The following is a 13647-nucleotide window of genomic DNA, read 5'->3' on the forward strand; positions in this document are numbered from 1 at the left end:
GCAGCAGCCTCGGGAGTTCAGGGCAAGGTCTGGCTGACGGGTGGTTAATCGGACAGCTCAGGAACGGAGCGGGACAGACAGCTCCACAGCTAGAAGTGAGGAAGGGAGATGGACCCTGGCCCTGTGGCTAATGCCTCCCTCCGTCCAGGTGACCGGTACCTGTACAGCCCTCTCCGTCGGGTCTGCGCTGCATTCCTGGGGGGCAGATGCACATGAAGGTACCAATGAGGTTCTTGCACATCATCCCTCGAGACTCGCAGTCATGGAGGCCTTCTGTGCACTCGTCCAGATCTGCAACCAACACCACAGCAAATGAGCCCCTGCAACTTCCTGTGGGCCTGAGCGCTCCCCGACAGCCATTCATCACCCAGGGGAGCAGTGAGGGCTCCTGCTCCCAGCGCGACAGCTGGTGAAGCAGAGGCACAGAGAGGTGACTTGCCCATGATCACCCAGCAGCTCAGGGGCAGAGCCAGAGATCGAATGCCAGTTGCTCTAACCACTGGAGTTAATGGCAACCTGCCACTGCAAAGAGGAGCTGTGACTGGGCAGAAGAGGCGTGTGCTGCTCACACAGCCCTGGCGGAGAGGCAGGGAATGTGGAGAGGAAGAGCCAGGCTGCAGTGCAGCTCCTGCATCAGCTCTGGGGGCAGCGTTCGGCCTGCACTCTACCCAGCTGGCACAGGGACCTCGAAATCCTCTGGGTAGACGAGGACACCAGCCCTGCAGGGCTAGGTACTGTGAGCACAGGCGTCACGCCCAAGGAGTCAGCCCCCAAGTATGGCCCGCTCCTTGGAGTGCCAGCCCTGCCGAGCTGCACGGGACACAGCTGGCAAAGCGCCAGAGCTGCACAGCACTGAATCCCTCCTGTGCTTAGCAGGCCCCGAGTTCCAGTCGACCCCTGGGATCTGTCTGACCTGCGGCCACCCCAGGGCTTCCCGCAGTAGAGGCTGCCAGAGCTGCTAGTTTGGGTGAGGGCCCCTGGCTGGCTCCGAGTGCTCTGACTCCTGCTGGCCACACACCGGGAGTGCTGGGCTCGGCCTGGCTGGTTGAGCCCCCAGCTGGGGGTTCTGCGGTGCGGACAGCGAACCCCACCCAGCGCTGACTGCACCCTGCTATGTGACACAGTGCGCAGCTCGGTCCATTGCCCGTCGTATGCAGACGTGGTTACACCCAGGCCACATTCCCAGCCAGCACTATCCCGAAGCTCAATGGCCGGGGCTCGCACCCCCAACGGCGGCTGGAACCAGCCCTGGGCCAGGAAGAGCAGACAAGCCGGTGTCCCAGACAGCAGCCTGGCGTTCCGGCCATGGCTCCGGCTGGTGCCGGTGGGGCAGGTTAAGGGCGACAGGCCGGGAGGGCAGGACAGCTCCATGGGAGGCTAGCTGTCCCTTACCTTTGCACATTCTCCTGTCTTCCCGGAGGGTGTATCCCGAGGGGCAGGTGCACTCGTAGGAGCCGAAGGTGTTGATGCAGCGGAAGGCGCAGAGCAGGGGGTTCAGCGCGCACTCGTTGATATCTGAGCGGCAGGAGAGAGAATGAGTCTGCAGACACCTGCACATCAGACACTGTGCCTGCCACGCTGCTGCCCCTGCGGCAAAATGTCTCCATTGTGCGTCCCTTGGAGATACCACGCTGGCTCTGTGCCCTGCTGTGGTGCAGGCAGTGAGTGCTGAGACCCAGCCTGAGCTGCTTGCTATGCACAGCCCACCCGCTAGAGCAGGGGTTCTCAGACGTTTGTCCTGGGGACCCTTTCACACAGCAAGCTCTGAGTGTGACCCCCACATACACATTAAAACACTTGTTTGTCTATTTTACACCATTATAAATGCTGGAGGCAACGTGGGGTTTTGGGTGGAGGCTGACCCCTGCCCTATGGCCTAGTGTCCAGCACAGCTCCACCTGCTGGGGAAGCTGGTACGTATCCTCAGCAGTGCCAAAGCCACAGATTTAGCATCGCTGCTCGCACTGCCAGTGCCCGGCAAGGAGTATGGGGGCAAGCATCAGTCCTTTCCTGCCCCACCCCGCTGGTTCCAGTGCACACTGCCTGGCTGGGGCGCTAAGTTCTACCCCCACTCCACCCCTCCCCCCACCTCTTCCTGCCCTCACTCCGCCCCCTTCCTGAGGCAGCCGCTCACTGCTCTCAGCCCTCCCTCAACCCCCTCCCTGAGCCCACCAAACAGCTGATTGGTGGCACAGCCCAGAAGCTGTGGCTGATGGGTGCTGAGCACCCACAATTTTTTTCTGTGGGTGCACCTATGTCCCTGTGCTTCCTGAACCCCCTTCCAGGGGTGGGGGTGGGCCATGCCAGGCAGGCAAGGAAGGCAGAACTCCTCCTTCTGGGGCTACGACTAGGAACCACCACTAAGAAGGGAGGCCCTCTCTCAGGGCCCTGGCCATGGGCTTCGGGGAGCTGGTTGGAGTAGGCAGCCCAAAAGCCCCCCCTTCTGCTCCCCCTCTGCTCCCGCAGAGGTGCTCAGGGCTCTGCCCTTCACAGGAAATAATTTTACATGCATCCAACAACCCCCAAACCTCCCCAAATGTGACCCCAGATCCAGTCGGAGAGAGGAGGTCTGGGGAAATGGGGGAGGGGACAGATGTCAGACTCCGCCCTTCCCCCCACTGTCTGACGGGGCTGTCTGCCTCCAGCTGCACTGACCCCACTGCAGGGCTCCTGGGACTCCATCGGGAAAGGCACTGGGCCCCATGCCCCAGAGGAACGTTACCTTCGCAGGTCATCATGGGCCCCGGCTCAAATCCCTCGTCGCAGGTGCACTCGAAGCCTCCCACCACGTTGGTGCAGGTCCCGTTCCCACACGGGTTGCCGATGGAGCATTCATCGGTATCTGGGTGAAGGCCAGGAATGGCGTTAGCAGTCACAGGAAAGACTCCGGCTGGCATTTTCCTGCAGCCGGTGCAGTCAGGCAGGCCCAGGCAAAGCTAGCAGCCCCTGTGGGGGAGCGAGGAACTCCACCCCGGAGCTCGGGGGGAGAGCAAGGGCTAGAAACATCTAAGCCAGAACTGGGCAGGTGGTCGCGGAATAACTCAGCACCCACCTCCCCCCGCCCAGGGCCGCGACACTCACCCACACAGTTGACTCCGGTGTAATCCAAGTTATAGCCAAAGGGACACTCGCAGCGGAAGGAGCCATCAGTGTTAATACAAGCCCCGTTGATGCAGATCCCGAGGTTCTCGGCGCACTCGTTCACATCTGGGGACAGAAATGCTGCCTAAGAATGGCCCTTTTTAGGACCCCATCTGCGGGCAGCCGCGCCAGGCACACACGGTCCCCTGGCGGGTCAGCAGCCGCAGGCCACGGCCTATTCCAGTGGGACAGGCCCCGGGCCTCCCTCCCTGGAGTCCGTGAAAACTGAGTGAGGCCCTCAGGGTGCAGCATGGCATTGCCCTGAGCCCATGGGGGGCCTGCAGCTCTGAGCAGGCAGTGATCAGAGGGGCTGGCCCCTCCCATGCCGCCAGCGCTCTGAGACCCTCCCCCCATGCCGCCAGCGCTCTGAGACCCCCCCCGTACCGCCAGCGCTCTGAGACCCCCCCCATACCGCCAGCACTCTGAGACCCACCCCCCGTACCGCCAGCGCTCTGAGACCCTCCCCCCATCACGCCAGCGCTCTGAGACCCCCCCGTACCGCCAGCGCTCTGAGACCCTCCCCCCATACCGCCAGCGCTCTGAGACCCTCCCCCCCATACCGCCAGCGCTCTGAGACCCTCCCCCCCTAACGCCAGCGCTCTGAGATCCACCCCCCCCATGCCGCCAGCGCTCTGAGACCCTCCCCCCACAATGCCAGCGCTCTGAGTCCCCCCCCATACCGCCAGCGCTCTGAGACCCACCTCCCCCCCATACCGCCAGCGCTCTGAGACCCACCCCCCCATACCGCCAGCGCTCTGAGGACCTGTCCCTCCACACAACTAGCACTCTGGGCACCCGGCACAGGGGCTCAGCACTGACTGTCCAGACTAGCTGAGCTTGGCTGCTGCTTGGCCTGAGTCCCTGGTGCAGCACCGCTTACTGGCACGGTCCTGCCCCCACGCCCTTTGGCCCAGGCAGTTTCCTGAATGCTGGCGCTTACCTTCCCGGGTATCGCCTGGGCCGGGGATAGCCCCGTGGCCATACGGGCACAGCTCCTGGAAGGCAACTGGGAGAAGCAGAAAAATGAGATGTGCAGGCAGCTGCTTCCGTTAGCTGGAGTTGGAAGGCTGGGGCAAGCCACGGGGTAGAATGACAGAGCAGCACCTCTGCTGGGTTCGTTCACACTAATGCTGATGCTTGACGATTACACCAATACTTGAAGCACACAGTGCCCCCGTGAGGTGGGGAAATGAACTGCACCCCACTGGGAACCGGAGGCGCACAGGACTGCAGTGACTTGTCCAAAGCCTGCCAGCAAATTGGTGGCAGAGCTCATAGCAGAATCCAGGGTCTGAACACCAGTCGCTATGGGGCACTGCTCCAGTCGCTATGGGGCAGCCCCTTCCCACTCTCCTGGCAGAGAAAGCCTCCATTCTGCTGGGATCCAAGAGTGCTGCAATCCCATCCCTTAGGGCAGTGGCTCTTAATCTTTCCAGACCACCGTCCCCCTTTCTGGAGTCTGAATTTGTCTTGCATACCCCCAAGTTTCACCTCACTTAACAACTACTTGCTTACAAAATCAGACATCAAAATACAAAAGTGTCACAGCCACACTCTTGCTGACAAAGTGCTGACTTCCTCATTTTGACTATATAATTATCAAATAAATCAGTTGGAATATTAATATTTTACTTACATTTCAGTGTCTAGTATATAGAGCAGTATAAACAAGTCACTGTCTGGATGACATTGTAGTTTGTACTGACTTCGCTAGAGCTTTTTATGTAGCTTGTTGTAAAACTAGGCAAATATCTAGATGGGTTGATGTACCCCCTGGAAGAGCTCTGTGTACCCCCAGGGTTACGCACACCCCGGGTTGAGAACAACTGGCTTATGGGATCCCTGCCACAGGCTGGGTGTCCCTGCCGTGGGGTGCACAGTGGCTCCTGCTCTATGCTCCCTACTGCATCCAATGCACACTGATTCCCGAGGGCCCGGGACACCTACCGTTTCCTTCCTGGGGGCACAGCTCACAGGGGTCGCCCCAGCCCTCTCCAGGCATCTTGCTGCAGCAGCAGCGAGCTTTGGTGGTGTTGAAGGCCTTGGGGACAGAGCACTTGCCATTGTCGAAGCGGGTGAAGCAGAAGCTCTGGCGGGTGTCTGCAGCAGCAGGAGGGGAGAATGTTATAGACGTCTGGGGCGGGCGCGACACCTCCTGGTGACACGCTGCATGTGGTGTGGGCACCTGCACCACATGTGTAAGTGAACAAGAGTTTGGCTGCTGACAGCAATGGGAGCAGGATTGGGCCCACGGCTCCATGTGCAAGCAGCAGACCCTGAGAGGCAAGCAGCTCTGGCACAGGGATATGGAGCAGCCCCCTAAGCTACGCCTTCCCCCCAGCAGAGATGAGCCCCCAAGGGATCAGAGATTTGCAGGAAGGCACATCGGGCTGATGCTCCTCCACCGAACATGCCCTGGAGCTCAGTGCTTTCTGGGAGCTCTCTCACCCAGGCATCCAGGGGTGACAGCGCCCATCCCAGCAATGGCAGCTAGCAGGGCCCCAGCACTGGGTGGCACCGCGGGGGCCACAGGATTCCTACCTTGGCGTCCCTTCCCCACACATGAGCACTGCCTCCAAGGACCCCACGGGCTGTGGGCGAGGCCGCGCGCACTCACCAAAGCACCTGCGGCCGTTGTCGGACAGGACGAAGCCGGGGGGGCAGATGCACTGGAAGCTGCCGGGGGTGTTGGTGCAGGTACCAAACAGGCAGATGTTGGGCTCTTCCTCACACTCGTTGATATCTGGGAGCAGGACGGACAGAGGAGTGGGTCAGATATGTACCAGGGCAAAGATCTCAGCTCCTTCCATGGTGCCAAGCCCCTGGGCAGGGGCAGGGGCCCTGCAGAGCTCAGGGGTCACTCCTGCAGGAGAGCAGGCATGTTTCCTGAGGGCTTCCATGGGGGAGCGGGCGGAGGGCACACCTGTCCCCCAGTCACACCCACCTCCCACTCCTCCGTCTGAGCTGGTCCCCACAGCCCATCTCCCCTGCACAGAGCAGGCTGCAGCCACACAGTGCCACTGCCCCAGGGGCCCAACACCCACCAGTGCCTGGCTCCCCACGAACACAGAGCAGTGAGCAAAGTCTGCGCTGCACTGGTCTCTACACAGCATGATGTCATGGCGACAGATCTCTTCCTCCTTCTCCAAAGCCAAGGGAATCATCACTAGCTATTCACAGTGCGGGGCCTATGACACATAACTGGGCAGTGCTGATTCTCTCCATTAGAGGCTGGTGGTGCCCACACATGCCATTTCCCTGGCATGTTCATTACACGGTTAAAAATATCCCCTTAGCAATTGTGAAATTATGAAGAAGGGATTGAAGCATCCCTGGCCAGCCCTCTGCTACTCTGTGGCTGCCACGCCCCAGCCTGGGCCTACACCCAATTGCTTTAGAGTGTAAGGCCTTGGGGCAGTGCCTGTATCCCTGCTACCTAGGAAGCACCTGGCCCAGGCTGGTGAGAGAGTAGCCCCTGTGCGGTGGTAGGATGGCGGAACCAACGTTACCGATGCAGTTGTCATTCTGCACTTCGTACCCCGGGGGGCAGATGCAGCGGAAAGAGCCTTCCAGGTTCTGACATGTCCCCGGAGAGCAGGTTCCAGGCAGGCTCACACACTCATTGATGTCTGCAAAGAAACAAGGGGGGAAAGTCACCCAGGCGCTGGACTCTGGCTGCTTTGCCTTGTGGAGCCTTCCTGGCCCACAGGCAGGGACTGCTCGACCATTGCACATGCTACTGCACCAGCGACCCTACATGGGCAGCAGGGGGAGCCATAGCCCAACAAGGCCCCACTGCTCCCCCGGGCCCCCAGTGATCTCCTGTCCTCCCCCTGTGCTCCTCGGCTGCTGTGGGAATTCGCCGGCCCCCGGGGCTGTGTGTGGGAGCCGCCGGCACAGACAGAAGGGGTGGGGCACACTGCTGCGTGTCTCTGCACCACACAGCGAGCCCAGCAGCTGAACACAGTGACTAGCTTGGCAACAACACCTCCACTAACCTGACCTTGGGAAGCTCTTCAAGCTCCTCCGACAGCAGGACACCACCTGGGCCACCTTTGCCAAGAAGGCATCTGGGGTCTGCTGCTGAATAAGATCTGGGCTACCTACAACGACTGCTGTCTACAGGCCCATGTTCAACCAGTTCTCACACTCTGGAGCTGGAAACAGGGCAGCCATCTCCTGGGGCCAGGAGCCAGTGGAGGTCAGTCAGCAGGCTCAGTCGGAGGGCAGAGCTGTGGCTGGGGATGCAGGGGGGTGATCTTCCTCTGCATCAGGCTCGGGGTTTCCCACACTATGCCCAACAGGGCTTCCTGGTCCAGGGAGCCGAGCTGGGAACTCTGCAGCCAATGGGACAGTTTTTATGCCCCAAGAAAACCGCTGGTTGAGAAGGTACATGGCACCAGATCCCATGTAGGGTGGCCAAGTGCCCGGTTTCCGACTGGAAAGTCTAGGCGAAAAGGGGACCTGACAGTGTCTGGTCAGATCTACTGACCGGACACTCAGAGTCTGGTTACTGTGGGCAGGGGATGCAGGGAAGTGCAGGGTCATCACCCACACCGGCCCGACTCAGCTGGGGCCACCTCCTACCTGCGTCAGGTGGCTGCAGTTCCCAGCCCCAGCTCGGCAGGTGAGACCCTCCTGACCCGGGCAGCGACGGGGGGGGAGGGAGGAGAGGAGTGGGTGGGGGCAGGGCCTCAGGGGGAAGAGGCGTGGCAGGGGTGGGGCCTAGGGTGACCAGATGTCCCGATTTTATAGGGACAGTCCGATTTTTGGGTCTTTTTCTTACACAGGCTCCTATTACGCGCCACTTCCTGTCCCAATTTTTCACATTTGCTGTCTGGTCACCCTAGTGGGGCCTCACAGGGAAGAGGCGTGGCAGGGGAGGTTCCAGCACTTCGTCTGGAGCGTCCGGCTTTTAAATGTTACAAAGCTGGCAGCCCTGCTCCCATGGCGTCCCGTGCTAGGCGCGGAGCAGCGACTTTGCTCGATAACCCTCAGCTTGGCACTGGAGCCAGGTGTCTGCAGCTAGCGAGAGCGCAGTGATGCATGAGCTCCCCCAAGCTCGGCCCTGGGATCTCTCCTGAGTGGGACCCATGCTCCAGCCCCCAGCCCCACAGCCATGGCCCTGAGCCAGAGCAGAGATTCCACATCTCTGAGCACATTTGCCAGAAGGGGCCTGCAGATGGTCGACCCACAGACCGGGCGGGATGAGAATTACAGCGCCTGCTGCCAAGGCACTCACCGACACAGTTCTTCCCATCCAGGGTCCGGTCATACCCTTCCTGGCACAGGCACTGGAAGGAGCCAATGCTGTTTATACACTGGCCATTCCGGCACACCTGCCCCCCCAGGGAGGAGCACTCGTCAATGTCTGCAGAGAGCAGGAGAGAAAAGCACAGTGGGAGAAACCCACAGGGTGAGTGTGTGACACCTGGCCCTCACACCCAGACAGCTGTGACTGTGTGACGCCCGACCCTTACGACCTCACAGCTGTGACTGTGTGACACCCAACCCTCACACCCATATAGCTGTGACTGTGTGACACTGACCCTTACAACCTCACAGCTGTGACTGTGTGACACCCAACCCTCACACCCATATAGCTGTGACTGTGTGACACTGACCCTTACAACCTCACAGCTGTGACTGTGTGACACCCAACCCTCACAGCCACACAGCCATGGCTGTGTGACACTGACCCTTACAACCTCACAGCTGTGACTGTGTGACACCCAACCCTCACAGCCACACAGCCATGGCTGTGTGACACTGACCCTTACAACCTCACAGCTGTGACTGTGTGACACCCAACCCTTACGACCTCACAGCTATGACTGTGTGACACCCAACCCTCACACCCATATAGCTGTGATTGTATAACACCCAACCCTCACACCCACACAGCCATGGCTGTGTGACACTGACCCTTATGACCTCATACCTGTGACTGTGTGACACCTTTCACACCCATATAGCTGTGACTGTGTATGACACCCAACCCTCACACCCACACAGCCATCATCATGTGTCACCCAACTCTTATGCCCTCACAGCTTTGACTGAGTGACACTCAACCCTCATCCCCACACAGCTTTCATTGTGTTTACAACCAACCCTTGTTCCCAAACAGCCATGACTGTGAGATATCTGACTAGGGTGACCAGATGTTCCGATTTCATAGGGACAGTCCCGATTTTTGGGTCTTTTTCTTATATAGGCTCCTATTACCCCCACCCCCATCCCGATTTTTCACACTTGCTGTCTGGTCACCCTATATCTGACTCTCCCCACACCCACACAGCTGTGACTATGTGACACCTGATGCTCATGCCCACTCTGTGTGACAGTGGAATCTCTCACCCATGCAGTCATTATTGTGTGTCAGCTCGAAGCCAGGGAAGCACAGGCAGTTGTAGGAGCCGACTGTATTCTTGCAGGTGCCGTTCCCACAGGGCTGCCGGTCACATTCATCGATATCTGAGAAGAGAAGATCAGTGCAGATCAGGGGCTGAGTCCTCGCTTGCCTGGGACTGGGCAGTCAGTCAGTGCCTCTCATGGTGGGGGCGGCAGCCTGCTGTGGCTTAGGTGAGCAGGAGGACTCAGAAACCTGAGGCCGAGGAGATGCAATGGCCCAGCTCTCTGCTTGCCTTACGATGTGCTATGGCCCGTCCTCCCCCTGCAAGCCCACCCACCAGGGGCCCAGAGAGCTCTCGCTTCCTTTGGAAAGGGCTTAAATCTATTGCCAAGCCGTCTGCACTGACCCATGCACATGGTTTGCTCTCCTGTGGCCTTGAACCCGTTGTGACAGATGCAGATATAGCTGCCCTCGGTGTCCACACAGTCCCCGTGGCTGCAGACATTGGGGATTTCCTGGCATTCATTGCGACCTATAACAAAAGAACCCAGAAAGCATGAATAGGAAAGACCCCAACCAAAGTGGGAACAGATGCCGTGGCCATGTGGCTTCCATGCCTGTGGCTACCAGCTGGCAGCAGTCTTGCTGAGCAGCAGCACTGCCAACACCCACGATTGTACCGCAAATCTCATGATATCTGGTGTTTTCATGACAGCCCCAGCTCTTGGAGCTCTGAGAAGCTCAGGACTTGTTTCTAAAAATAGCAAGTTGCTGGCTCTCCTGGCTGCAGAAAAGCATGTGACAGCAGGACCCTTTGAGCAAGGCCCCTAGCTGCTCAGAACACAGGAGGCAAAGAAAAAGGACCCAGAATTTATTCTTTTTTGAAATCTCCTGGGTTTTTTTTTTTTGCCAATCATATGATTTTGGGGGCCCTGATTCATGGACTGCAGAGGTATGAAATTAGAACATAAGAATGGCCATAATGTGTCCGACCAGTGCTCCATCTAGCCCAGTATCCTGCCTTCTGACAGTGGCCAATGCCAGGTGCTCCAGAGGGAATGAACAGAACATGGCAATTATCAAGTGATCTAACCCATCATGCAGTCCCAGCTTCTGGCAGTCAGAGGTTTAGGGACACCCAGAGCAGCATGGGGCTGCATCCCTGGCCATCTGGGCTACTAGCCATTGGCCCGTCTTCACTCTTTCCCAGCATGTTCCCAGTCGATATGGAGATAGCTGAAATCCCCATTATGGAATTTTCTATTTTTATAGCCTCTCTAATCTCCTGGAGCATTTCACACTCACCATCACCATCCTGGTCAGATGGTCGGTAGTACATCCCTGCTGCTATGTTCTTATTATTCAAGCAGGGAATGTCTATCCAGAGAGATTCTATGGTACAGTTTGATTCATTTAAGATTGTTACTATACTTGACTTTGTGCTTTCTTTCACAAACAGTGCCCCTCCCCCACCAGCATGACCTACTCTGTTATTCCGCTAGATTTTGTACCCTGGAATTACTGTGTCCCATTGATTATCATCAATTATCATCGTTCCACCAAGTTTTTGTAGTGCCTATTATACCGGTAGCCTCATTTAATACCAGGTGCTCAAGTTCATCCATCTTAGAATAACACTTCTAGCATTTGTATACAAACACTCATATACAATCGTCAGTGTTCAGTTGTCTGGCTTCATGTGATGTAATTGAATGGGACTCTTTTTTGTTTGCCTGTTTCTCTTCAGTTCCTACCTGTACTTTATCGCATTCTAGCCTCTCCTCTTCACTACCATATAGAGCAGAGGGAGTAGTCAACAGGTGGACCGTGGGCCAAATTCGGACCACCAGATGCTTTTAAATGGACCCCAAAAGCTTTTTATTCACAACTTATTATCATCATCATTGTTATTTTTTTATTATTTTCTCTAGCGTCTGGACCTTGACTATACCTTGACCAAGAAATCTGGATCTTGACAAAAAATCATAGAATATAGAATATCAGGGTTGGAAGGGACCTCAGGAGGTATCTAGTCCTTGATATAGAGAATCCCATTTAACAAATCCTCTCCTAAGGGATCTGAAGAGTGTGCTCCTCTGCCCCAATCGACTTTCCATCAGCCCTCATCGGAATGAGACTGCCCCATCGAGAGGACTACATCCTGACCTAGCAGCACAATGCATCCCAATGTGCGCTCTTCTCCCACCCTCGCCAAAAGCCTATCCTGGCCCTGCCGTGGAATATCAGTTTTCAAGATTCTCTTGCTAGGCGTGGGGGCTTGAGAGCAATCTGAATATGAAAACCAGCTCCTTATCAGAAAACCAACAAGGAGGCCGGTGGCACCTTAAAGACTAACAGGTTTATTTGGGCATAAGCTTTCGTGGGTAAAAAACCTCCCTTCTTCAGATGAGGTTTTTTTACCTATGAAAGCTTATGCCCAAATAAATCTGTTAGTCTTTAAGGTGCCACCGGCCTCCTTGTTGTTTTTGTGGATACAGACTAACACGGCTGGCTGTGTTTGAGGATCTCCTTGTCCAAATGACCTCCCGCCCGACTTGAACCACTAACCCTTTCCTGGGCCCTGCTGTGGTGAAATGATGTTGGGGGAGGGGCTGGCACCACTTTAGTTAATGTTGCAGCAGGATTTCAATTTTAAAAGCAGTAAAAAAGACCTGTCAAACTTCTGTCTTCTGTGTTAGACTCTACTGAAAATGTTTATTATAGTCTGTGTACTACTTGATTTTTCTATAGAAGTTTGTTGTGTGTGTGGGGGGGATCATTTAAGGTTTGCTATGACTGTTCTAAAAAGGGCCATGTAATTCAATGTTTCCTATTGTCTGGCATTTCCTTTGGACCCCTTGCCAAGGAAGTACAGCCTGTTGAAGGGTGAAAATGACAGGTGGGATGCCTTGGTTGCTGTGGACTGGATGAATGATTGTAGAACACTGAAACTTGTTCTCTGTGTTTATTGTTATGATCAATATGAGTTATTCTTTTGACCAAGGACAGTATCCTGGTGCCACATTAGTTGGCATCGACTGTCTTTAGAATAGGGCTCTCTGTCACGGGTGCACATCCTGATGCTCAGCAAGCCCTTGGATCATGCTGATATTGATGAGAATCTCAGCTACTTGCTCTTCTTTGATCACAATCAGTCCCATTGCTTAGGAACGGGGTGGGGGAGGAGCATGCAGCATGATCTCTTTACCCTAATGCTACTGCTTCCTAGAGACTTTCATCTTTCATGTATTCAATTAATATTCTTTTTCTTGATGATACTTTTGAAGTACAATCTGAGTCTGCATGTGGATTTAGAGCATTTTGCCATGTGGGCTGTTAAACCAGAAGTTTTTCTCTCAAGGCAAACCTTCCAGCAGGAGCCCCTGCAGAATACAGGCAGAACATGCGACACACACATTTCTTAGAAAGCTGTGAAGAGCAGGACTTGAATTCACAGTACTTGGGTGCTGCTCAGGTTAAATGCCACAGTATGTCACCCTGAATCACCCGGCTGCCTGCAAACATTGGCTTGCAACAAAGCCCCAGTCCTAATGCATCTGCACAAATGACTTTGCCTGTCTTATCAGCTTGGCTTGAGCTGGACTAGAGAGCCAACTTTTAGTCAGAATTACTTTTAAAATATTGCTTCCTCAAAGGCCCAGTGGGTGCCAGACACTGGCTGAAATCAAGCCCGAGCAGATGAGATCTGCTTGGGGAGGACCAGAGCCAGAGTGTGAGCCTCAGGTTTGTGCAAAAAAAAATTAAGGCATGTGATTTTTAGGGGGGCTGTAACTCGGGAACCCCTTGATCAAACAACCTCAAGTCTGGACCAGTAACCTTATCCCAGACCCCCAGGAGATTCAGCAATTTTCAAGACAATCTGACTCAGCATGTGGATTTTAGAGCATTTAGAAAAAATCAGCTGTCAAACAGCAAGCCAGTCTCAACCACAATCTTCATGGTGCTACTATAATAATCCAGACCTAGGAAGTGAGCTTGTCTGCTTCTCCACAGCCCAGGTGCAAGCAAAGGTGCAGGCAATGGCAGTGTAAGCTGCCCCCATACTTGCCTCCCCCTTGCACCCACCCCTAACCTAGAGGGGATGGGAGTATTTCGTTCTCTCTGGGATTATCCCAGGCACACACAGTGCC

The 13647-nt window shown here is 55.9% G+C and overlaps 1 protein-coding gene across 2 annotated transcripts in view; it reads right to left on the bottom strand.

The window, feature by feature from the left end:
• Positions 1 to 13647, bottom strand: part of FBN3 (fibrillin 3) — a 320779-nt gene that overhangs the window by 26423 nt on the left and 280709 nt on the right. For both annotated transcript variants that reach the window (XM_044998744.1, XM_044998743.1), the window contains 11 exons: positions 9903 to 10028; positions 9502 to 9618; positions 8384 to 8512; positions 6651 to 6770; positions 5759 to 5884; positions 5089 to 5241; positions 4082 to 4147; positions 3082 to 3207; positions 2723 to 2842; positions 1393 to 1515; positions 160 to 291 (listed from right to left, as the gene is read on the bottom strand). In XM_044998744.1, the coding sequence (XP_044854679.1) occupies positions 160 to 291; positions 1393 to 1515; positions 2723 to 2842; positions 3082 to 3207; positions 4082 to 4147; positions 5089 to 5241; positions 5759 to 5884; positions 6651 to 6770; positions 8384 to 8512; positions 9502 to 9618; positions 9903 to 10028 (1338 nt within the window). The remainder of the gene's footprint in view (positions 1 to 159; positions 292 to 1392; positions 1516 to 2722; positions 2843 to 3081; positions 3208 to 4081; positions 4148 to 5088; positions 5242 to 5758; positions 5885 to 6650; positions 6771 to 8383; positions 8513 to 9501; positions 9619 to 9902; positions 10029 to 13647) is intronic.

This window comes from Mauremys mutica, chromosome 24, assembly GCF_020497125.1.
Source record: "Mauremys mutica isolate MM-2020 ecotype Southern chromosome 24, ASM2049712v1, whole genome shotgun sequence".
Lineage (NCBI taxonomy): Eukaryota > Metazoa > Chordata > Testudines > Geoemydidae > Mauremys > Mauremys mutica.